Source organism: Watersipora subatra, chromosome 7, assembly GCF_963576615.1.
Source record: "Watersipora subatra chromosome 7, tzWatSuba1.1, whole genome shotgun sequence".
In the NCBI taxonomy this organism is placed as follows: Eukaryota; Metazoa; Bryozoa; class Gymnolaemata; order Cheilostomatida; family Watersiporidae; genus Watersipora; species Watersipora subatra.
In genome coordinates, this window is record NC_088714.1 from 21426660 (window position 1) to 21451881 (window position 25222).

Sequence of the window (25222 nt, forward strand, 5' to 3'; positions counted from 1 at the left end):
TCAACTGTATACAGTTTACAAAATTTTCAAGTATTTGATGTAACATCGTTGAAACGGCTAAAGGGAGGTACATGCGTATAATAGACAGTAAGTATGAAAAGACGTGTAGAAAAAACAAGCTATGAATTTGAAAAGAACTCCAATATAGCAACATGGTGCGTATATATAAAAGTCTAGCAGGCAGCAGAATCTGTACAGGGCACAAAAATGTGTATTGACAAAGAAAATTCAAATATATAAAAAGTGCATTGATAGATGGAAGACAAGCTATACTGCAGTATTTATTCAAATAATTGTTCCGGGTTGTTTTATCGAAGAACGTGTTAAAATTTATCCTGTGTTAACCTTTGGTATTGTTTTTTGTTTCCATTTTCATTGCCCTCAGATCCATTTTGGTGATATCTCGGATTGGAGAAGCTGATTGTTCCACCTTCAGGTAAGAATGTATCATCATCGTCATCGTCGCCATGCGCCTCAAATCTTGCAGATAAATGCCTGCAAATCATACAAGTTTATGTCAAATTGGTTAGAACTACCTCCAACAGTTTATTTCCAATAAGAGAATGCTGTCAAAACGTATTTAAAAAAAATGGAAGCTTGTAAAGTGGTGTCCTACATTGGTGGAATTTATAGTCGAAATAAAATTCTCAAATTTTTCAAGCCACAGTTTTTTCGCGCATTATCTCTATAGTTTATAATATTATCTCTATAGTTCCTAATATTATCTCTATAGTTCATAATATTATCTCTATAGTTCATAATATTGTCTCTATAGTTCATAATATTATCTCTATAGCTCATAATATTATCTCTATAGTTTATAATATTATCTCTATAGCTCATAATATTATCTCTATAGTTTATAATATTATCTCTATAGTTCATAATATTATTTCTATAGTTTATAATATTATATTTATAGTTCATAATATTATCTCTATAGTTCATAATATTATCTCTATAGTTCATCATATTATCTCTATAGTTCATAATATTATCTCTATAGTTTATAATATTATCTTTATAGTTTATAATATTATCTCTATAGTTCATAATATTATCTCTATAGTTCATCATATTATCTCTATAGTTCATTATATTATCTCTTTAGTTCATAATATTATCTCTATAGTTTATAATATTATCTTTATAGTTTATAATATTATCTCTATAGTTTATAATATTATCTCTATAGCTCATAATATTATCTCTATAGTTTATAATATTATCTCTATAGTTTATAATATTATCTCTATAGTCCCACGAGCAAAGGAGCGGAGCGAAGTGTGGGAGTTTTTATGATAAATGCATGTGCACACAACTTATGAAAATTATTCATCAACAATGAGACGAACCCTTGGCTAGAAATTTCATCAACAAATTTAAGCATAGGAATGTAAAGTCGTTAAAGTATATTAACGATACAAAACACATTTAAACCTATTTGAATATGTTATCAAGTCTTTGTAAACCGTCGGTATTATCTTTAAACTTACCCATCTAATCGGATTATACCCAAATAGACAGATTAATTTGGACAAAAATTACTACAAAACGCTTGAAAAGCTCGGTTTAAAAAAAGTTAAGACCGAAAATTGAAACGCCAATAAAGCCGTGCGACAGATAGTAGAACTATTTAGCAGTGCGCATTTCACGAGAAAACCGTGCTCATTTCATCAGTCTATGGCATTTTGTACTTGTAATCGAATTTATTCGAAGGTTTCTGTAATAAACGTAGACCGTTTGAGGCGTAGACCGATTTACAGGTACGAAATTGTGGTACACAGTTTATCAGCCTGTGTTTTTTGTCCAATCACCGAAGGTTTCATTATTTAAAACGTTAGCCGACATTCTTTACAACTTATGTACTAGCTAGGGCCGAACTACAACGCCCCTTCATGACGAGAACATTTTTTATTTCGCTACAGTTTTAGACGCGTGAATGCTCCAACTCGCTTTTTGTTAAAGATCGCTTATCAAAACCATTCTACATTCAACGCAACCAACTTTCAAACTGTGTATAGTACACAGTAGCTTGCCATTTTACTTCTAATTTTGCATTTCAGAGTTATAATAAACATATTTCTTTCTTGTTGTTGAATTACATACATTACAGTAAATTAGGCCTACAGCTTTATAACACTTTTATAACAGCTTTTATTTTGCTGCAGTTTGCAGAAATCTTCCAGACGCGTGAACGCTCATAGGTTTTCTATTATTGCTGTATTACTATATTAACAATATTGGTTATTTTAATAATATCAGTGCATTTTACTTATAATATTGGCCAACATTGCATTTCTCCTATTGCAAGGGAGATATATAAACGTGTAATATTTTCCTTTCATTGTTGTTGTTTGTCATGACCAAACACTTTTTAAATAAATTTTCTAAAAACCTATATAAATACCACAACTTCTCGATATTGCTACCTATGACGTTTTGAAATGTAAACAAAATTGTGTATTGGTTTTCTATTATTACTATATTAATAAAATTGATTATTCTAAGAATATCAGTGCATTTTACTTCTAATATTGGCCAATATTGCATTTCTCCTATTGCAGGGGGAAAATATAAACATCTTTTCCATTAATTATTGCTGTTTGTTGTATATAATAACACCCACACCCAGTACATTACAGCTACCATTGCAGTTATCCTATTGCACTGCAGAGCCATTTGATTGCTAATATTGCATTTCTCAACCATCAGTACCCTTTCTTTTTTTGCCAATATCTCTGGCCATCTCTTTGGTCGTGGGCTGTATGACAGTGGAATTTCTAGTTTATAATATTATCTCTATAGTTTATAATATTATCTCTATAGTTTATAATGTTATCTCTATAGTTTATAATATTATCTCTATAGCTCATAATATTATCTCTATAGTTTATAATATTATCTCTATAGCTCATAATATTATCTCTATAGTTTATAATATTATCTCTATAGCTCATAATATTATCTCTATAGTTTATAATATTATCTCTATAGTTTATAATATTATCTCTATAGTTCATAATATTATTTCTATAGTTTATAATATTATATTTATAGTTCATAATATTATCTCTATAGTCCATAATATTATCTCTATAGTTTCCATCTTATATCTCTATTATCTCTATAGTTCATAATATTATCTCTATAGTTTATAATATTATCTTTATAGTTTATAATATTATCTCTATAGTTCATAATATTATCTCTATAGTTTATAATATTATCTCTATAGTTTCCATCTTATATCTCTATTATCTCTATAGTTCATAATATTATCTCTATAGTTTATAATATTATCTTTATAGTTTATAATATTATCTCTATAGTTCATAATATTATCTCTATAGTTTATATTATCTCTATAGTTTATAATATTATCTCTATAGTTTCAATCTTATATCTCTATTATCTCTATAGTTCATAATATTATCTCTATAGTTTATAATATTATCTCTATAGTTTATAATAATATCTCTATTGTTCATAATATTATCTCTATAGTTCAGAATATTATTGGTGCCTGTGGAGAGGCATAAACTTTATTGTACAATAAATAATTTCATTGCTTTAACAAACTCGTAAAAATACCACTACAATCCATCTAATGAGATTCGAATAAGCTACTACTTGTCTTCATCTATTAAAAATTTCAGGTAAATAGATTTAAGAACAAATTTCGGTTCACGCAAGAGAGCTAATTAGGTTCAAGATTATGTGATGTCCGGTGTATTCGAGCTAGCACTTAACCTGCGGACCTTGTTGTTGACAAGTTCTTCTCTGATTTAATACAGCCAATATGCGCTAACGTAATGATCATATTGAACATATTTTGGATAAAAATTTAGTTCAACATAAATCTATCAAGGAACGCTAACATAAATAACTGCTGCTTAATCACCTTATGTCTTTATTTATTCCCTAAATTTCTAGTATTCATTTTATCCACTGCAGGGTCGTGTGATTATCATTTACCAGGATGAGAATGAGAATTTTTCAAGGGAACAAGGCCGAGGTATGCAGTTTTCTTATAATACCTTCTCCAATCTATCGGTCGACATCTTTTCGTTACTTTAGTTTATGATATATTTTAATAATATTACTCGTTTCGTGATAATAATACAATTGTCTATGAGATATTCTAAACTGTTTGGTATTTCAACGGAATCTGCTGCGCTGCAGTGATAAAACTTATTATAAATCCTACTACCCACACCCGAAATAAACTTCGCTCTCATCTAATGAACCACCTAAAAGCGTCAGGTCGATCGCCAAACATCGTACATTTACAGTTGTAAACACTAAAAACCAAACACGACATACTTTTGATTTTCGTTCTGTTGTTTGGGTACCATATAAAAATGCTTTTGGCTAAAAATGATTTTGGACTGTCCAATAAGGATGTATATAAACATGCACACAAGTATGCACACAAGTATGCACACAAGTATGCACACAAGTATGCACACAAGTATGCACACAAGTATGCACACAAGTATGCACACAAGTATGCACACAAGTATGCACACAAGTATGCACACAAGTATGCACACAAGTATGCACACAAGTATGCACACAAGTATGCACACAAGTATATCAACATAGAGCTTTGCAGCTATACAAAATATAGATGAAAAACTAGCAGCTTCAACGCCTTGAGATGTAAGAATTTAATATTATCTAGCTTTGTCTTGAACAAGGGTAGTTAATACTACATATAAAATATTTAAATTCATTTTAGATGTCTGCGGAACTCTTGGAGTGTTTAGAGGAAATACACAATACTTTTATCTAAGCTTTAGACCGCAGATCATCGAGAGCTTGTATTACCTCCGGTCGAACTATGCGCTTGGCTATCCAAAAAGTAAAAAAAAGATTATGGCAGTTATGCTTATCAACATGCAAATATTTAAAAAATGCAAGCTCAAAGATGAAGTCAGAGTTTGATTATATACGAATAAAATTTGTTGGACATGAGTTTATGCACATGTTCGTAATTTTTTATAACTTTTTATGATATCTGATTATCAGGTACTATCTACCACATGTAACTTTTCACGCAGTTACTCATGACTAGATCCTTCAGTTGAATCATGCTGCTTATACTTTGGACTTTCATTTAGCATATAAATCTGATGTTCTTGCTGTTGGTTTTGCACACCTTGCTTTATTCGCCTTTTCTCTCGCACTGACTTACGACATGACATGCATTGCTGCTAAGTAGCTACCAATATATCAAAGCTACAAGCTGACTGAAGAACGAAAAAGCTGGTGGAAAAAGTGTAAAGCTTCCATAAACTATATGCCAGGGCTTCCCCATTGGGGTGCTCGCATCCCTAAGGGGATTGAGCTATTGTTCTCAGGGTTCAAACATCAATCATGTTTGAATTATATATACGCATATCAATAATATAAAGTGTGTGCGTTGTTGTTGGCGTTGTTGTGCTGTTGAAGATGAAAAACGTACTTGTCATCACAACAACATGCTTGGGTGAATCCAGATTTTTCATCTATTCTATATATCAAAAATAAATAAATATAAATAATAAATAAAATAAATATCGTAATGCCATCTATTTTAAAAATGGTCTGCGCAATTCACTCGCTTACAAGGAAACACGTTTTGATGCAATAACAGCAGAGTAAGGGCCAAAAAATTCAAAGATCATGTGAGTTGATTTGTATATGTAGCTGCTGTGTGAAAACATTGAACTCTTCTTACAATTGCCTTCCGATAACATATTGTTTTCATATATGGTGAATATATGTTTTTCATTATGTTTGAGACTTGTTTCATTCCAAACAGGGTGGTGTGAAATAGTCCTCATCAGTGGTAGGGAGATTGGAGATGAAAACGAACACTTGAGATATACACCAAAAAATTATTCTTTCAGCATTTGCCATTTTTGCACAATTAAATAAATGCACCTGAACTATATACAAGAGGCCAGACTGCAGAGGCCCGTTTCATTGTAAAAAAACTAAACACTGAAGTGGGCTACGCACTAAAGGTTTGCCAATTACAGTCAAGGTAATTCATTTCCTAAAATAACAAACTGAGACTCGTATGTATAATACAAACTATAGACTAGTGCAACTATAACAGACACATACCTCTTTTTGGTGCGGCGCTTTTTAATAGCCATCATAGCAAAGACACCGACAATTATTACTGCAGCAGCTACGAGCCCTCCAACGACTAGCCCTGTGATGAGGCCTTTCTCTACATAGCAAACACATCTACACATTACTATGAGCAAATTACTGAACTATATAAAGCCCCTTAAAATATTGAAGCAAGGAATAGAATCGACATGTAAATATAAATCTAAAAATGACTGATTTTTTATTCTTAAAACAAGAAAACATATTTTTAGAACGTGCCGCTTTTTAAAAATATTTCGGGTGCCTTGACTATTGGAACAAGATTGCATACTCCGCATATGAAATGCCTTTTTCATTCAACAAGTAAGTGATAGTTTGTGTATAATACTGTGGAGTCAAACTGAGACATGAAGTTAATTCATTCGATAATTTTTTTCATCAATAAACATAGTGATAAATATTTGAACGAAATATATATAGCGTAAAAATAAATGTATACAAAATTATATACCAAACTACAATCATACCACAATATAAGACGAGTGTCCCAACATACTAAAATTTGAAATACAAAATAAATTCCGAGCAAATTTTTGCAAACCCATCCGCGTTTGCATCAATGAATATTTCGTGACGTAGTCTTCTCATTTTGCTTTTTAATTTTTCGCAAAGCGGCTTTTTTGCATGCTCGAATTAAATACCAGTTCTGCAGCAACTATCAGATTACTATCGCCGAAATGGTGTAAATATTACAGACTGTCGTCGTTGTACATCACATTGTCGTTGTCGTCATTGTGGTTGTCGTCGATGCTCGGCGAAATATCGGGGAAGTTTGACAGCTGCAAACTTTCACGACGTGTCCGCGTTGCTTCGTTGACGCTATCGGTTTACAGTGCACATAAAGAATTAATCAATATGAATTACAATATGTTCAATGTAATTTGTCATTACATTGATGACAGACAACTAATGTGTAGCCTGTGATACAAGTGATGACCAGGGCACAGGCAAAGGTGTTGGTAGAAATATGGAACTAGTCTACTTTAAGCTACATCCAACTTATAATTAATATAGCTTAATAGTATTCTTTTTTATACTTAATATTTTAACTTTTATCTGTAATTATTGTAGAAGGTCCCGAGACTTGCTTGATGCAGGCTTTTTTATTTTCACATGACTCCCATTTTCGTATTCACAATCTATGTATCTGAATATCAAAGTTTGTGTGTGATTCTGTGTGTCTAGCTATAGCCATTGAAATTTAAGAATGAAATATCCTTTTTATGCTGAATTTGATCTTGGAACCTCCCATTCGCCTGGCAAATACTTTACCAATTGGGCGATATATGTCATTATGTGGGTGAAAATACGCATACCACTCTGCTTTACGCAAGTCAGTAAAGCTTGCTCTCACGGCTCTTATTAGTAATGTTACTTTTAAGTTTATTACCTAGCTTACTCAAATTAGCCATTGGCAATGTGCCAGGCCAACGTCGAGCAACTACATTACCTGTCACTGTTCATAAGCTGATTTTTAATACCCATGCAAAGCCAGACATTCCGCTAGCAACTACTAAACATATAGACTAATTAAAGAATTGATATGAAAGTTTTTGCTCATAAATTTCTATAATTTATTGTTTTAACGGCAATAAAATCATTGCCTTCTTCCTTTTTCACCGCTGCTATCGCTCACACTAATCTTCTATACTTCATTTTAAAGTTAAGAAAAGAAGCTGGAAAACATATTTAACATTATTCAAACACCATAGAACGAAACTATGTGAAGAACTGTGTACTAATTTACAATGTTTATTGGTTTGCTGCATGCTGGAATTTGCATCATACTTATGTGAGTCAATTATTCGCACAAATAACACATCAAACATCCAAAGCTTTACATTTTCAAGTGATTTTAAGTTGGTGTTGACTATATCTATCAAGAGAAAAAATGCAGACATCTATTTAATGAAACTTTTTCCAAGAACACTCCACTTTACTCTCCCTGAGCATTCGTGACCAGGCTTGGTCTGCTCGAGAGTAAAATTTCGTGAGAAAGTAATCAATTCTTTCCAAAGAAGCTTATGGACATTCAAGAAAGGCCTTTTAACTCTTTGCGTACCACAAGCCAGTAGTGCAGTCTTCAACTAAATATTAACATAATGTTTTCACGCTATTACAGGTATTGTGTGCTCTTCAGAGATTGATTATTAGACAATAATAGATTGATATGACAATAGAAAAGCACATGTTACATTGGTGTGTATAACTACGAGTGGCACGATTTGACAGTTAACTGGTCTTCATTCACTACTAGCTTATGGCTGCTTATTTCCAACAATCTGAAAGATTGTGTTCTTGGGGGAGTCATCTTTTGTTTTTTTTATATTTGGTCTACCATTTTAAAGCAAAACCAAACTTGTTTTTAATTTTTTTTAAATATTTTGTAAGGAAGGCTGAAGAATGTCAATTATTACCATAACTGCTAACAGGGTCAGTAATGTCACCAGTGTCAATAATATCACCAGTGTCAGTAATATCACAAGTGTCAATAATATCATCAGTGTTAATAATATCACCAGTGTCAGTAAGGTCACCGGTGTCAGTAATGTCATCAGTGTCAATAATATCACCAGTGTCAATAATGTCACTAGAGTCAGTAATGTCATCAGTGCCAGTAGTGTCACTAGAGTCAATAATATCACTAGTGTAAGTATTGTCACTAGAATCAATAACGTCACTAGAGTCAGTAATGTCATCAGTGTCAGTAATGTCACCAGTGTCAATAATGTCTCTAGAGTCTGTAATGCCACCAGTGTCAGTAATGCCATTAGTGTCACTAAAGTCACTACTATTGCCAGTGTAACTAGGGTCATTAGTTTTACCAGTGCGATTACTACCTACTACTATTACTGCTACCGGTATCAATAATGCATACCACCAGTGCCTGTAGTGTCACTAGGGTTGCCAGCGTCCCTAAGGTTAATAGTTCTACTAGTACTAGCCAGTTCCACTATTATTAGCTGTGCCATCGTCAAAGCCATAAGCTTGTCTAACAAAGCCTAAATAACAAACACTGAAAACATACTCGATGAGCCATCAGTGACATCTTTTGACGATGGAACTTTACACGAAACATCGGGACACGACCGAAGGTAGGCTGCTCCAAAAGATTTGAGATTGTCTATGGTGATAAGTGATCCAAGCTGTTCATATCTCTGCTCCGTGGGAAAGCCAACAGTAAAGTTCCACTGTTTTAATGAACGCTTTGTGTCCAGCTCACATGATTCAAATCCTAAGAGAACAAAGAGAGGATGGTGAGAAATGGAAAAAGCTGTCTCATTAAAAGCTTATAGCAGCTACACAAAACTATGGTTTCATTTTTATGAAAAACAACAGATCAATAGTCAACTATAGCCTGAACCAATCTACACAATTATTACAAGAAATAATTTTGTATATTAGCACAATATCGATTACATCAATGTTAGCAAAATAATCAGGAATGCGTATCAAAATTTGTGCATCCAGTCCAACATTTGGATGAGTAAACAGAACTGTACACAAGCATGCATGTGTATATATTTGGATGTTGTTTCTTTCTTACTGGTAAAATAATACTTGGTAAAAACAGCATCACTTTCAAAACATTTTGTTGTCATTCAAGTAACCGAGAATGTGGTGAGTGACAAACACTCAAAGTAGACATGTGATTTTTACAATCCTACCTGGACGAGCTCCAGCCATTATTATTTAAGTTCACCTTTTTTGGTTGTTCATCATTTTTCTATCGAACAGATGAGAGATTTTTAAATCCTTAAAAAATTATAATGTAAACTTTTCATCTAGCTAATCATGCGTTCTACTAATGACTATAATGGGAGGAAAGAAGAAAGGGCATACCTTGCACTTGATATTTGGAGAAAAAACAAGAAAAGTTGAGACACAATCTAGTATCAGCCAAAAACTTTGTAATATGATCAGCTATAACAGCCTCCGTTATATTCATGTCTGTGACACACCATGTGAGCTACAAAAGATGGTTAAATGTTGAACAACTAATAAGCAAATCGGAGAATGCAAATTTAACTAAAAAATGCAAAGGTTTGATACTTTAGTTCTAAATAGTAGAAAATAATAGCGGCATCGAACCAGAAGTAGGGCTAATGTAAATAATACTTAATACATTTATGTGCATGGATTAAAACCATACTAAATTTTTGCTTCTCACAAGTTTGGAATGAAAAAAAATGCCGAAAACCTCCAAGTCGAAAAGCTTACAACCAATTTCAGTCGAGCACAATTTGGTTCAGTCAAGGTCAATAAAAGCTCGCATTTAATTGGACAATTAGTGAATACTATTGTAGCATTACTCTTTCAACATTGGTTTTTTCACATTAATTATTAATTAATATTAATCAATATTTAATTTACTGACTAATTTTTACTAATTTTAATTAATATTAGTAGAAATTAGATTACGCGCATTGAAAAAGAAAATACAGGTCGTGTGTTGCATGTTTGATATGGAAAGGTGTTTTAGAGGGCTTAATTGAAGAAAGTATTGTGAGCAAATATTATTATTCCTTCTGATTTGTACTATTATTGCTGAGCTAATGACAATATGGCTCATCACTTCAGTTCGGATACACGATTGGAAAGCCATGGTTTGGTTGTTAAATAGCCAACCGTTGTGACATCTTTACTTGTTTCATTTAGACTGTATTTGGATACAACAGATATTTCTGTTCATTGAATTTATCTTTCTATATCAGATAAACATTCAACATTTTTTCGAAAGATTAAATGTTTATACAAAAAACTGACGCTTCCGTAAAGATTAAAGACTGCTGTTTCTGTATGAAAAAATCCAAATAGTGTGTAGAACAGCAGAACATTTACAAAAGTTCAACAAAAAAATAGATAACCAATAGAAATGATCTTATAAAAATCGGCTTCTCATTGGCCGACCCGAGAAATATCATGGTGAGTTGTAGGAGCTAATAACAACAGAATGTTAACATGAAATGAACTGTCTTGTTTGAACTGACTTGAAACTACTGTCATGTTTGCTCAGCCTAAAGTGTTTATTATCAAAGCGCGATATTCAAATTTATGTCTAATAATGCCAAGAAACTGAAAATAAAATTTCGTGCGAGCCGAACAAACATGACAGTAGTCACATAAACAACCAACTTATCACAGCCTGTTGACATAAACAACCAACCAATCACAGCATGTTAACATAAACAACCAACTAATCACAGCATGTTGGCATAAACAACCAACCAATTACAGCCTGTAGATATAAACAACCAACCAATCGCAGCATGTTGGTATTTTACAACCAACCAATTACAGCCTGTAGATATAAACAACCAACCAATCGCAGCATGTTGGAATGGAGTGGGTATAAAGAAACATGGTATCAGTGCCTATGATAAAACAAACTGCAAATTGAGACAGAATTAGGTTACATTTAAAATTAATATTAAAACAATTTTAATTTTCTATTGTGTGAGAGAAAATTCATAGGCTCATTCCTTAAATTGAAGCAGATTTTAGTTTCAAAAGCTAAAAAAATAGCATCTAAATATGTGGTGGGTAGCATGAATTATTGTCAAACAGTTAAAAAAGCCAGTCTTCCGAACGTGAAATTGCCCAAATAGGAGGTGAATAGCAAATGAAAGAAGAAAATCATGTAGCAGTATGAAAAGTTGATTTCTGTAATGACAATAAGGGGAATATCAAAATTAATGTAAAGCACCAGCCATAGTTAATGAGACATAGTTGCAATAATTGCCTTGTTCAAGTCCCCCGAAGGCTCTCAAACTCTGTTCCCAAGACTTTAGTGACCCGCCACAAACTAAAAAAATTGCTCAAGACTTCTCATGAGTGGGTGAAAAACTGTGCATATAGTGCCATGAGATTAATGAATGGGCATACCTCCTTTTTGAACATGCTCGGGCATATATTGGCATATCCTTTCGTTTCGTTATATGACATTTCGAAACAGGACATATCCCAAGAGTCTTTGCAAAAGCAGCGACTAATGGTTTCCGCGGAGTTGACAGCGCTGCAACAAAACAGATCATTAGTCACTAGTCATTACCTCATTTTCATCGAATTGTTTGTGTGCCGATATATCATAAAAACGCTATTCAATAGCTTTGACCACTTCTGCGGAGAATGCATAACACAGATACGAAAATGCAACACAAAAACTCAATACGATAGATTAATAGACGCTCTGGACTAATATAGGAATACAAAGTATTTTGCATTTTTTCAAACAAATACAAGCAACCATGGATAGATATTTCATGCACACAATTCCATAACACAAAATCTGTAAGACCAAATTTTGTCTTCAATGTTTAAAACATAATTAGCCGTGTCATGATGCGATCTTTTAAAAGTGTATTGTTATAAGTTAGAGCTGGCTAACAGCGTTATAATAAAATAGGGAACCTACCCATGCGATTCAATGGCAACATTTCCTTGAATAGTTTTTTTCTCAGTAGATAGCCTATCCAATAAACGTTTCACATTCTTTTCCAGAGCGACTGTCTGGTTTCTCGCATAGATGATGAGATCAAGGAAGAAGTCAGGTAAACTAGTATGATTTTGTCGTACAGGTCGTCGACTTTCAACCCCATCCACAAGCTTCGCACCCCAGAGCAGTGCAATGGCTCCGTACTCATTTGGCAAAAATCTCTAAAATACCACGTAGTCAACATTTTACTCCAAACTACATGCTTATAGAAAAGGAATCTGAGAAATACTGCGGCTCAAGTTTTAGTTTCAAACTACATGTGGATACTTTAGGAACGTGATCAACTGATAAAACAGCGAAATCTCTACCTCCAACACCAAAAGTTTCAGCGGATGTTACATTCTAGACTCAGAGAATTTTCTAAAACACAGCAGTCAATGTTTCTTGCAACAACAACTTCCAAAGTGAACAAGAAAAGGCTGGCGAAAATCCTAAAAAAATTTATACAAACAAAATAAACATACGGGGGTTACGTTTATACTTCGCTTAGTATAAGTTAAAGTCAGATACATAAGATAGATCTATTACTAATTCTGCGCCTAAGCGCTGCTCAGTCTAAACTTCTTTCCAAGTGCCTCTAAAATAAAATAACGTTGCATGTCACTGGTTATCAATTTATTACTTCAGTTCCTTGCACATGATTTAGTTTTTTTCATAAAGATTCTTAAATATATTTTACTTATGCATTTATTTTATGATTACATGCAATTACTTGCAATATTTGTTAACGAACACCATATGTTTTTAGGGTGCAAAAACAATTAAATGGTGACAGTGTTTTCTTATTGGAATATTTACTCAACAGTTTTAATAAATGAAGAAATTTTCAGAATTAACTTCATACGTAAAGACTTGCAGTATGTAAAATATTTCCTATTATATATATACATACAGTGAAACACGGATAACTCAAACTTCAAGGAACCGAGCAAAAGTGTTCGAGTTATTAGAGCGTTCAAGTTATCAGGACAGTCATAAGTGCACGTATTTATCAGTAGATACATGTACATATACAAACTATATATAAATCAAAAGCATAGATTGCTTGTTGCAAGTTAAAGGGCCTCTCATGTGAAGTTTTAAATATTTTTAATCAGAAAGTATGGATATTTTTCTATCACTTGAGATTTTTTTGTTGCTTTAGGTGATGTGACTGCCAGGAAGTTCTCAGATTAAAATTGGCAAAACTTGATCGCGGTTAAAACGCTCAGAAAAAATACATACGTATTTTTCTACCGAGCGTTTTAACCAAGATCAATTTTGCAGTAAGTCAGTTATTACAAAACTGCTTTACTATTAAAAACTCAATATCAATTTTGCCGATATTACTTTAAAGTTATCCTAATTTTACTTCGCTTTTCTTGCTTTCGGAGGGCTTATCGCTAAGCGGATGTTTGGTAAAATTTGATTTTTGCAAACCTTTAGAAAAGTCGTTAATGAAAATATTTGCCGATGTTGGTAATAACGAGGCCTAAGAACTACTAAAAGTCGATGTTTATCTCTATGGCTTGGAATAAAGTAATATTCTAAAGCGATAGTAACAACCGTCTCAGTAGCCGTTTGGAAAAAAACTGTTCGAGTTTACGGAGTTTCGGTCGAGTTATCTAAAGCCATTTATCATTGCGTGGGAACGGACCAAGCAAATCCATTCGAGTTAACCATGTGTTCGATATATCCGAGTTTCACTGAATATATATGTGTGTGTGCATGTGTGAGAGGTCTGATCCAATCCAAAGGTTCCATGAATAGAGCTATAAATCAAAGCGTGTTGCTTCAATTTACTTATTTAGTTAGATCCTTTAGTGTTACTCCTCTCAGGTATCAATACACTTGTCACGGCTCTTCTGCGGTGATGCCATGCAGTGCTGAGAGCCAACGGCATTGATGCTGTCTAGCTCTCTTGTAATTGCATGATGAATCGATTCTACACTCTCAAATCTGGTCCCTTTCCTAGTGAGTTTTAGCTTATGAAATAGCCAGATGTCACAGGAAGTCAGTCATATTTGGTAGATATGGACGATGAGGCCAAACGGCCACGTTGTTTTTAACGCAATATTGCTTTACAGAAAACGGGAAGTGAAAAGGTAGGCATGGCTCAAACTTTCCTGAGGCTTTTCTCGTGTTCAAATCGACAATTCAAACCCGTTGAACAGTCCCAAAACCAATTCCCGTCTCGCCAGAAATTTCTTTAACAGTAAGAGGTGATCTGCAAGGACTAGTGACCTTGTACTGTCAATCGATGAACAAGTTCTTGCTGAGGCTAGTCTGCCATACCTCGCACCATCTTCAGTGCTGTCTCTACCTTCACGAAAACGTTTGTGCCACTCAAAGACTGGTATTTTCTTTAGACCCTGTCTCCAAAAGCAATGTTTAACATCACAACTCTCTGAGTACCAGTTTGCCATAATTTCACACAAAACTTGATACAAATATGCTGTTCCGATAAATTGAATATTTTGATGAATTAATTAAAAAATAGCCCGAAACAACCGACTGACCTTGACATAACGTTGGCTCACACAAGAACACATTGTCACATTTTTCTGGGGATGTTAGCCGGCGATCGGTGCAACAGGATTTCTCATCGCACATTTATGCAAGTGTAGACAACTCCATTTCTAGAACTTTTGAATCAGACCTTGTATATATACGGATATACCATAAAATTGCCAATTGAATGCCTTCATTGTTTCCGGTCATATCAAAGCTTGTTTTCCAACTCCGAAGCTTTTCGGTTATTTCATTAAAACTTTGAAAGCGACAACACAGAATCACTAACAGCACAATTACTAACTGTACAAGGCAAATAGTAGTTACTTGTTTAATGGGTTCTTGAGACTTTGACAAATGTGAATAATGATTCACATTCTCGATGGTAAATAAACAAGTGGTTTTAGGCTAAAGGATGTGTTTAGCGAGCAAAACATTTATATGTTGCATTTGTGCGAAACGTAACGCATAAAAGTTTTGCTCTGCTATAAAAATTGTTTGGACAGTAATATCGATTAGTTCGGCAGTGCATAAAAAGAGTTGAGGTCAGAAAACATTGTGAGAGGTATTGAACAGTCAGAAAAACAACAATCAACAATCAGAACCCAACTGGCCAAGCAAACGATGCAAATATTTTTGCTTCAAAACAGTTAATTTTTGTTTTTGCATGAATTATAAATATGGTTTATGTCACTTGTTCTTGCAGATATATTTGTAGCATTTAATAGATTATTTTTACATGATTTATAAATTTGCAGATTTATAGCATATTATTTGATAGCTTCCTTGCTGTTATCTTAGCTCAGCTTACAATCAATCGACGCCCATAACTCCTTTTCTATTGCACACAAAATGCCAGTTTTGGCTGCAAACTGTAGCAAACATATTAATGAGTGCAATTAGCCTTTAGCCTTTTATGCAACATTGTTGAAGATAGTTATAAAATCAAACTATGCCTTCAAATTTGGAATCAAATGAACATTGAAAGCTCCAACAAATTGCAAAGTGGAGCACAGACTATAATATCATCGCAGGTTAATTGCGAGCATTAGATATCAACTGGTAGAGATATTTTTTGGCTTCTAATACAATTATTTAGTTGAAAGTAGGTTAGCATATTTTTTGTATCTAAAAGGTTTAATGTCGCTCTGCCCGAAAGAGAGTGCAAAATATAGGTGACATTGCTTCGCCCACTGAAGGGTTAAATTTATCTCCCAAAAATTCTGACGAGCTATTTGAAAAAAACGCCACCCTCTATTTGAACACCACCTCTATTTGACCACCACAATAGGACAAGGGTTGAAAAATACAGCACCATGGCATTCAAATAGAAGTTTTATGGTATATACATAAAACTTATATATATATATATATATATATATATATATATATATATATATATATATATATATATATATATATATATATATATATATATATAAAGCTTTTAACAAACTGCAACTACTGACACTGGATAGTTATTAATTTGCTCACATGAAAAGGAAGCGTCTGCAGAGAAGAATAATGGTTGGCTGTTTTGTTGTTGTTTGTGTATTCAAATATGAAGAAGCCGTTGGAATCGAACGCCTTATCTAGCGTGTCATCAACATTCACAATAGTCTTGTAAATTACCTCTCCCTCAGACACGGTAATCAGAGCAACAGAGAGTCCACTCGCATACTCAAAGTTTGGCGTTCCTTAATGAGAAACACACTAAAGCAAAGCTATGTTAGAACCACAAATGGTTTTGGTATCTGAAACACTAACAGTGCAATGTAGCAATAGAGTGACTTTGAAAAAACTAATGTGGCCATAGAGTGACCTTGACTGAACTAATGTAGCAATAGAGTGACCTTGATAGAACTAATGTAGCAATAGAGTGGCCTTGACAAAACTAATGTAGCAATAGAGTGACCTTAAAAGAACTAATTTAGCAATGGAGTGACCTTGACATAACTAGTGTAACAATGGAGTGACCTTCACAGAACTAGTGTAGCAATAGAGTGACCTTGACAGAACTAATGTAGCAATGGGGTGACCTTGACATAACCAATTTAGCCAGAGTGACCTTGGCAGAACTAATGTAGCCATAGAGTGACCTTGGCAGAACTAATGTAGCCATAGAGTGACCTTGGCAGAACTAATGTAGCCATAGAGTAACCTTGACAGAACTAATATAGCAACAGAGTGACCTTGGCAGAACTAATGTAGCCATATAGTGACCTTGACAGAACTAATATAGCAATGGAGTGACTTTGACAGAATTAATGTAGCAATAGAGTGACTTTGACAGAACTAATGCAGCAATGGAGTGACCTTGACAGAACTAACGTAGCAATAAAGTGACCTTGACAGAACTAATGTTGCAATAGAGTGACCTTGACAGAACTAATGTAGCAATAGCGTGACCTTGACAGAACTATTGTAGCAATGGAGTGACCTTGACAGAACTAATGTAGCAATAGGGTGACCTTGACAATAAATAATACAATTACCTTAGTAAATTAAGAGAGTACTGTTTAAAACTGCTGAAGTTTTAAAATGTTGCATTTAACTTGTTTTTCTTAATTTCTCGAACCTGAGCTCAGTATTTGACAACTTTGATAAAAATAAACACATACACTGGCAAAACTCCGAGTTTCAGTTTTACAAAGATGCAATTTTATGAAAATCTTAGCCTACACACAATGGAAGAAATGTTGTATTAGCCTCTAACATGCTAAGTAAGTAACTGTTACCATATGGCTCACTAGTTGCATTCAGCAGAACAACATCAAAAGAAGATACACTGTGGTCTCTCACACCAGGTGTGAGCACATGTTACATGCAAAGAATTATATTCTTTGCATGTACTATAATTACTTTAATTATATTCTTTGCATGTACTTTGGATGATATATTTGACAAAAAGACAGGTGAGGCTGCTTATTAACCTTTTGACCAGGTATAAGCCGCCCCCCAAAAACAACCGAAACTCGTGTAATTTATTTTCGAAAATTCAATAAAACCGATATTTTATGAACATGCATAGCTCAAATCTTAAATTTATTTCTATGAACAAAGATTTTTGTACATAAACATTCATTCACATATCTACTACTCAAAAAAATATACAACCATGTGCAACTGTCCCTGTATGAAATGCTTGGAAGCATTTTTTTCGGTAGAGTCCAACGCTATAACGTATCCGTGCGAGCCACCATAACAATCGTTTTCTCTGTATATTCCAAGTATATTAAAAGTCCAAAAAGTTTACATCACTTCTATCATTTGAAATATTTTTATTCTGATCAGACAAAAAATCACTAACGATCGCAGGATCAAATAATCTTTTATTTTACCGTTTTGAAAGTTGAGCCGATGTTGACTGGTTTTTCCAACCTTTATTCTTTTCTAAGGAGTCGCAATTTGTTTAGCTTTTAGCACAAAGCAACGCCTCTCAGATAATCGTTTCATGTTGTAAATCATTGACCAATATACTGTTGATGATATTTAAAACTTACTAGTATTCATATCCTTTGTTTAACGTTACTAGGCGACAGCTTTATAAACGTCTACCGAAATAGACATAAATGCCGTTTCCCCACGCAACCGGTAAACGACATTTCGGTCGTTTCCCCTGCCAAAGGGTTAAAATACATTAATATTGCCCTTGCTGTCTCAGTAGTTCAGAACAAAAAGGTATTGATGACGGAATGGCTATTCTGAACACCCCTTCTGAACACCGCCTAGGACCTTATACATGTAGCAATACCTTTGAGGTAATCCTGGACTGCTGCCTGAGCAGTTTAGCCTTAAGACTGATACGACCCTCAACCAAGGCTGCTCCCAGTCACTTACATGAAATCACAAATTAAGCTATCATGGACCCCCATCTACCAGACAATTTACCAGACAATAATATTGTTGGGAAACAAATACATTACTATCAGATGGCTAAATTAAAAGCAAGAAAGTTTCAATACTTTGTACAGATAAACCTCTCACACATGCTAATGATGTGTTTTGATGAATGGCAGCAAGTACGTAAGAGCTGCATTTATCCCCTTCAGGTCAATAGCAAAACTTACCTGTAAGTTCAATGAATTCTCCTTCATCTTTAAACCCAAGGGTGTCTACATTTATCTCATTGATTCGAACATCTCGGTACTGCTGGGAGTAACCACCTGGCAACACACAAAAGTGCTATCACAGCTGTGGTCAGTCGTGATCAAAAGGCACATTCACCTGTACAATACGATCACTAACTTCCACTAACTTCCTCAGGTTTAAACTTCAGTAAAGCAATAGGTATTTTGCTAGAATTAGACGGTTGAACAATAAATGTAGTTTCAAGATGCTCAACTCTTTCGCTACCAAATAAATTTCTTTACCGAGACATAATTACGTATTTGGTAAAACCTAATATTTGACAAGGGTGCGTATAAATTTTCATAACTTTTAAACCGCATGTCTATAAAAAAATGCTTCGATACCAAATTAACCCTCATATAATTTTGCATCAATCGACGCAATAAAAGTGCCACAAATGTGTTGCAAAATGAGCTCGGACACATCTTCGGAAGAATGCCTGAGTCAGACAAGTCATTAATATTGTTAGAGCTGACTGCATTATTATTACTGTTAAAAATAAAATAAATCACTCACAGTAGCATTATTGTTCGATAAAAATTGCCTAACATCCATTGATTTACAATTAGTGAAACCTCAGCAACTATAATGTATCTGACACGTCTGGTCATTGTTAAAAGATTTTGATAACAAACCCAGTTTTTTTAAGTGAAACTATGCTCAGAAGAGATTGTAAACACTATTTCTATTGGCTCAACGCATGCGTGTAATTGTTTTTTTTCCATTCAAGTACAGATCCTGACCTACCAACAAACGAGTTGTATCGATTTATTCGCGATAATAAAGTTTATTTTAATAAATTTTTTTATTAAAATGTAGGAAGTAGGTAAAGATATTTGAAAACTGTTACAAATGAACGTGAAATTTCTGGTCTAACATCCTGTGCAAACATTAATTTGATTGGTTTACGCTGTTACTTAGAAACACCTTTTGTAAACAAGCCATGTGAGTGCCGAAAAACCAGCCATTGGGGTTCAAAGGATTAAGGTTTATAGTTACCTATAGGCAGCCCTCACCGCATACGATTTCATTATCCAGCATATGATTCCAACTATCATCATATGAATTAAAAACTAATGGCATATGATTTCATTACCCAGCATATGATTTCAACTCTTTTGTCATGGTTTCAACAGCCAGTGCTCTCTGGTAAATTATAACTCTAAGTAATACAGTAAGTAATAGAGTAATACAAGAAAGGATCACATACTGAAACAAGTCTTATCTTCAAATGTGAAATTGACTGTCTCAAAGTCAATGAGCTCTGACAATTTGGTTTCGTGTCGACTGCATCCAACCACACAGTGCCGTCTGTCCCCAGGACTCGGTGCATATAGCTGGAACACAGATTTTATAGAATAAAATAACATATAAACATCAACCATGTCAGAATAGGACAATAGTGTCTAAATTTTGCCTTCATTGGGAGAGTTCACACTGAAATCAAATTAATATTTGTCTCGTATCATCACCAAAGTACAGTCATACCTCAACATACAAGCTAAATGTGTCCCGGAACAGAGCTCGTATGTCATTTTTCTCACATCTCAATGCGATTGGTCAGTTACCACACATCGATGATTGCGATGAAAACATGTGTTTCTCACTGTTCTAAAAGCTGCCTACGCTCACATAGTAACAACTACTTATCTAGTGGTTATGATATGCAATAAAATGTAACATTATTATGCACAGTACTACATGGAGTTTTAGCTTTCGAGACAGACAGGATAACGACGGTGTGAGAGAGTCTTGACAGCAACGCGTTCGGTAAGCTACATTTTTGTGAAGCTATATAACAACAAAATTTAAATTTAACCTGTGTGAACTTAGCCTATTAAACACACTTAGAACTTAGCCTATTAAACACACTTAGAACTTAGCCTATTAAACACACTTAGCCTATTAAACACACTTAGCCTATTAAACACACTTAAAAATAATTTTTAAACTTGCACTAAACTTAACTTTGTTTTCGTTTTCATTCTTAGATTACCTTCCCGCTTGGCTCTTTTTGCCTCACTTCCACTTTTAGCTGGTATTTCTTAAACTTTTTGAGATGATACGACAAGACAGTTTGAGTGATGCTGTTTTCGGACTCAGTCACCTGATATAACGGCTGCATCAAGAACCATCTCAGATGCTCGCATCTTAAATTTGTCTTCTATCTCAAGGCAAAACTTGCTCAACATTTGGCTTGTATCTCAAATCTCTCGTATTTTGAGGGCAGTTGTACACCAAGGTATGACCATAGTTTAAAATTATATACATCAAGGATGATATCCATTCATAGGTATTTAGTCCTACCACAGGGGATCTCCTAGCATTCTCCGGCAACTCGGCTGTCTGTAATATATTCGTCAACTGCCTAGTAGCGGTAGCCTTAAGATCTTCGTGAGGGTACACGACAGCAACACTGAGTGTACGGTTAGTCACATGACTCCCAATTGTCGGAGCTCCGTTGGGAAACCAAACAAGCGCATAGCTAGTTACTCTCTACAACAAACACATTGAGCCTATTAAATATATAACTTACTTCTGATGCTAACAACTACATGTATCTCCAATATAAGCTTTCATCAATAAAACCAAAATGAGAAGACAACTTTTCATGTTACCACTATTGAGTTTGTTATTTGAAGTAGTTGTAAGCCTGACATTCGATGACCGTAATAAAGACTGCATACTTTTGCAAAGGATGTGATGACTTGTGTACAAGAACCACTGACTTATGAGCGAGTTTCTATCCTAGCTTGGACTTGATGGTTCGTTTAACCCATAACGGTGCGATGTTCAACTTTTATGGTTTTTTAGGTAAATCAGACACGCTGATTCCAATTTTGTACTCAAAATAAAGATTGGTCCACTAACTTTCAAAGTCATAAAATATTTTTTACAGCATTTCAATATCGGTCTTGAAAACAACCCAATTGGCACAACAAGCTGCGCTCATAAATATGTGACGTAGCCTAGCTTTTTAGGAACGGAAGTTGGGAATGGTTAGTCTGAATTAGAATGATGGAGATAGGCTTTTTAAACCCCACTATTATCTAAACTCAGCCTTCAAAATAATCTCAGTCTTTTATGAAAGTTAGATAAACTTTCATAAAAGCTTGTTACAGGATGTTTAATATGCTGAACGCCAGGAAAAATGAGCTCAAAAAAACGCGATAATTACGCTAGCTTGAGATAAAATTGCGCTTTTTTGAGCTCATTTTTTTCAGCATTCAGCCTATTTAAACATCCTGTAACAAGCTACGAGCAATTTTAAATAGTTTATATACCTCTTATAAAAGACAGATTACTTTACAGGCTGGGTTTAGATAGTAATGGGTTTCAAGACACCCATCTCTATCATTCTAAATTGGACTAAACACCCCAACTTTCGTTTCTAAAAATTTAGCATACGTCAAAAATTTATGAGCAGAACTTGTTGTGTCAATTGTGTTGTTTTCGAGACCGATATTGAAACGCTATAAAAAAGCCTTCATGACTTTGAAAGTTAGTCAACCAATCTTTATTTTGAGTACAAAATCGGAATCAGCGTGTCTGATTTATCTAAAAAAAAGATAAAAGTTGTACGTGGCAGTTATGGTTTAATTATGCTTTCAGTTGTTGGAGTTGAAGATAATTTAGAAGAATTTGGACTTCACCACATTCTTTCCTCAGATTGCAGGTTACTTACATGTATTTCAGTGCAGGAACATAGTTTAATAATAACTACAAGAATGTTTGATTACAGACAGCAATTAAGAACCCATGAAATATCAGCTCTAGCAAACATAGACATATAATGGACATAATCAGAGTATTTAACATCACCAGCCTACTTTGAGATATGTTAGTAAATAAGAGAGTAGATTTACACGTACGTCTGTAGAGAAGATGAGGAAGTCTGGAGCGTTGATTATGCTGTGTTTCCAAGCAAGATAACTGTAGGTTTGATTGAGAGCAGTTACGTTCACCACCTGTAATGTGACTACAGTAGGTTACAGAAGGCTGTAAAACAAACCATAGCTCACTACACTAAACCTCAGAGCTTTGGTTAAAAGGAGATACATTGTTTTGGAATGCCTATTGCATCCTTCTTCAAGCCATATCTTACCCTCTGTTACCATTATATATGGCAATAATTTTACCAGAATAGATGATGGGAACATGCAATAAGTAGGTGCACTTGAAGCATGATTGTTTCATTGACAAAAGGAATCACTGCTAGCCCTGACTGAAACCATACAGCTAGTAAACCTTTACTAACTGAGGAGATCCGCCAGAAGGATTGCACTTGGTGGAAAACAGGTTTCCCGTCAGCAGAAAATAAAGCCAAGAAGCAAATGATTAATGATGTTACAATTGATGAGCAATATAATATACAAATAGCTAGCCAATAGGTGGCCCTAATAAATTTTCGTTTGTCTGTCCATGAAGAATGCACCCATGATTTATTATGGTTGCCAACGGCGGATGAAGGTTGCTGAAAGTTTGCTGAAGGAGCTGTAATGGTGTGCAAGACTAAATATTACCACCAGTCCAACTGTACTGGCTGAGGAATGGTAATGCAGAAGGTTGCTACTTACGGATAGTATCATCACTGCCTCTATAAAATGATTTTGAAGCATTTGAAATATCACTCCATTTAATTTTGTAATAAATTTGACAATTATCTACAGTATTGCAAAAAACTAAATAGAATAGGTCTATAGAATACTTTGAAAATAGAACACATCTGGAAAAAAAATTTTCACCAAAAGAGATATCGTTTTAGATGGGACCTTTACCCAAAAGAGCTGCAATACTTCTCAAACTATTTTTACTGCTGATGAGTGTGCATCCAAATGTACAATTCTAGGCAGCCACGCGTCTTACCTTGTTAGTGCTGTCAGGCAGCCACGTGTCTTACCTTGTTAGTGCTGTCAGGCAGCCACGTGTCTTACCTTGTTAGTGCTGTCAGGCAGCCACGTGTCTTACCTTGTTAGTGCTGTCAGGCAGCCACGTGTCTTACCTTGTTAGTGCTGTCAGGCAGCCACGTGTCTTACCTTGTTAGTGCTGTCAGGCAGCCATGTGTCTTACCTTGTTAGTGCTGTCAGGCAGCCATGTGTCTTACCTTGTTAGTGCTGTCAGGCAGCCATGTGTCTTACCTTGTTAGTGTTGTCAACATGCACAAGGTAAAGATAGTCCGTGGAGAGAGGATAAAAGTCAGTCTTATCACTCATGATGCCTATGCGTTGTTGACAGATCTTGTAGATGAAGAGATCATGTGGTACGGGACAACCCTTGGTAAGATTGACAACACTGAATGCCGGACCAAATATAGGCTTCTTTGAATTACAGCGAGCGACCTCCGTGTCATCTGCAAACCATACCAAGAGCAGCTTTAGCCAGTAACAAATAGCAGAGTAGGAACCACATCAACAATGATGGTAGGGATAACCAATGGCAGAGCAGGAACCACATCAACAATCATAGTAGGAATAACCAATACTCTACACATCCAATACCTATTTTCCACAACATGTTTTGTGGTACCAGATGTTTTCAGTCCATGACAAACGCCAAGCTTGTCATTAATATTAAAGCGATGGCATCCAGAGTCTTCCTAACTAAGAATTTTTAAATTTGTATCTGGGAAGGCTGTTATGGCTTGTGCCTTTTGTCCCACATATGAGTGCATTTTTGGCAGAATTGAGTTACATGTCATGAGATAACTAACCATGCAAAAGAATTTATGTTATACTAAAATGAGAATGTTTGATACAAGAATTAAGCAGTGAGCATAAAATTGTGGAATCATATGCAATAGCCCAAGCATATATTTAAAACTACATACACAAACATACGTATATATGAAAAATGCAAAATATTTTAAAGAATACATTTTAAAATACATATTATTATATTTTATAAATACATTTTGAAAAATATATTTATATATTTTAT

The 25222-nt window shown here is 34.5% G+C and overlaps 1 protein-coding gene across 2 annotated transcripts in view; it reads right to left on the reverse strand.

Annotated features, from left to right (window-relative positions):
• Positions 1–129: 129 nt before the first annotated feature.
• Positions 130–25222, reverse strand: part of LOC137399213 (uncharacterized) — a 75541-nt gene continuing 50448 nt past the window's right edge. For both annotated transcript variants that reach the window (XM_068085224.1, XM_068085223.1), the window contains 12 exons: positions 24424–24635; positions 23158–23253; positions 21593–21781; positions 20496–20622; positions 19225–19320; positions 16649–16851; positions 12584–12825; positions 12055–12184; positions 10012–10138; positions 9197–9403; positions 6118–6226; positions 130–495 (listed from right to left, as the gene is read on the reverse strand). In XM_068085224.1, coding sequence (XP_067941325.1) covers positions 324–495; positions 6118–6226; positions 9197–9403; positions 10012–10138; positions 12055–12184; positions 12584–12825; positions 16649–16851; positions 19225–19320; positions 20496–20622; positions 21593–21781; positions 23158–23253; positions 24424–24635 — 1910 coding nt within the window. In that variant the 3' untranslated portion in view covers positions 130–323. The remainder of the gene's footprint in view (positions 496–6117; positions 6227–9196; positions 9404–10011; positions 10139–12054; positions 12185–12583; positions 12826–16648; positions 16852–19224; positions 19321–20495; positions 20623–21592; positions 21782–23157; positions 23254–24423; positions 24636–25222) is intronic.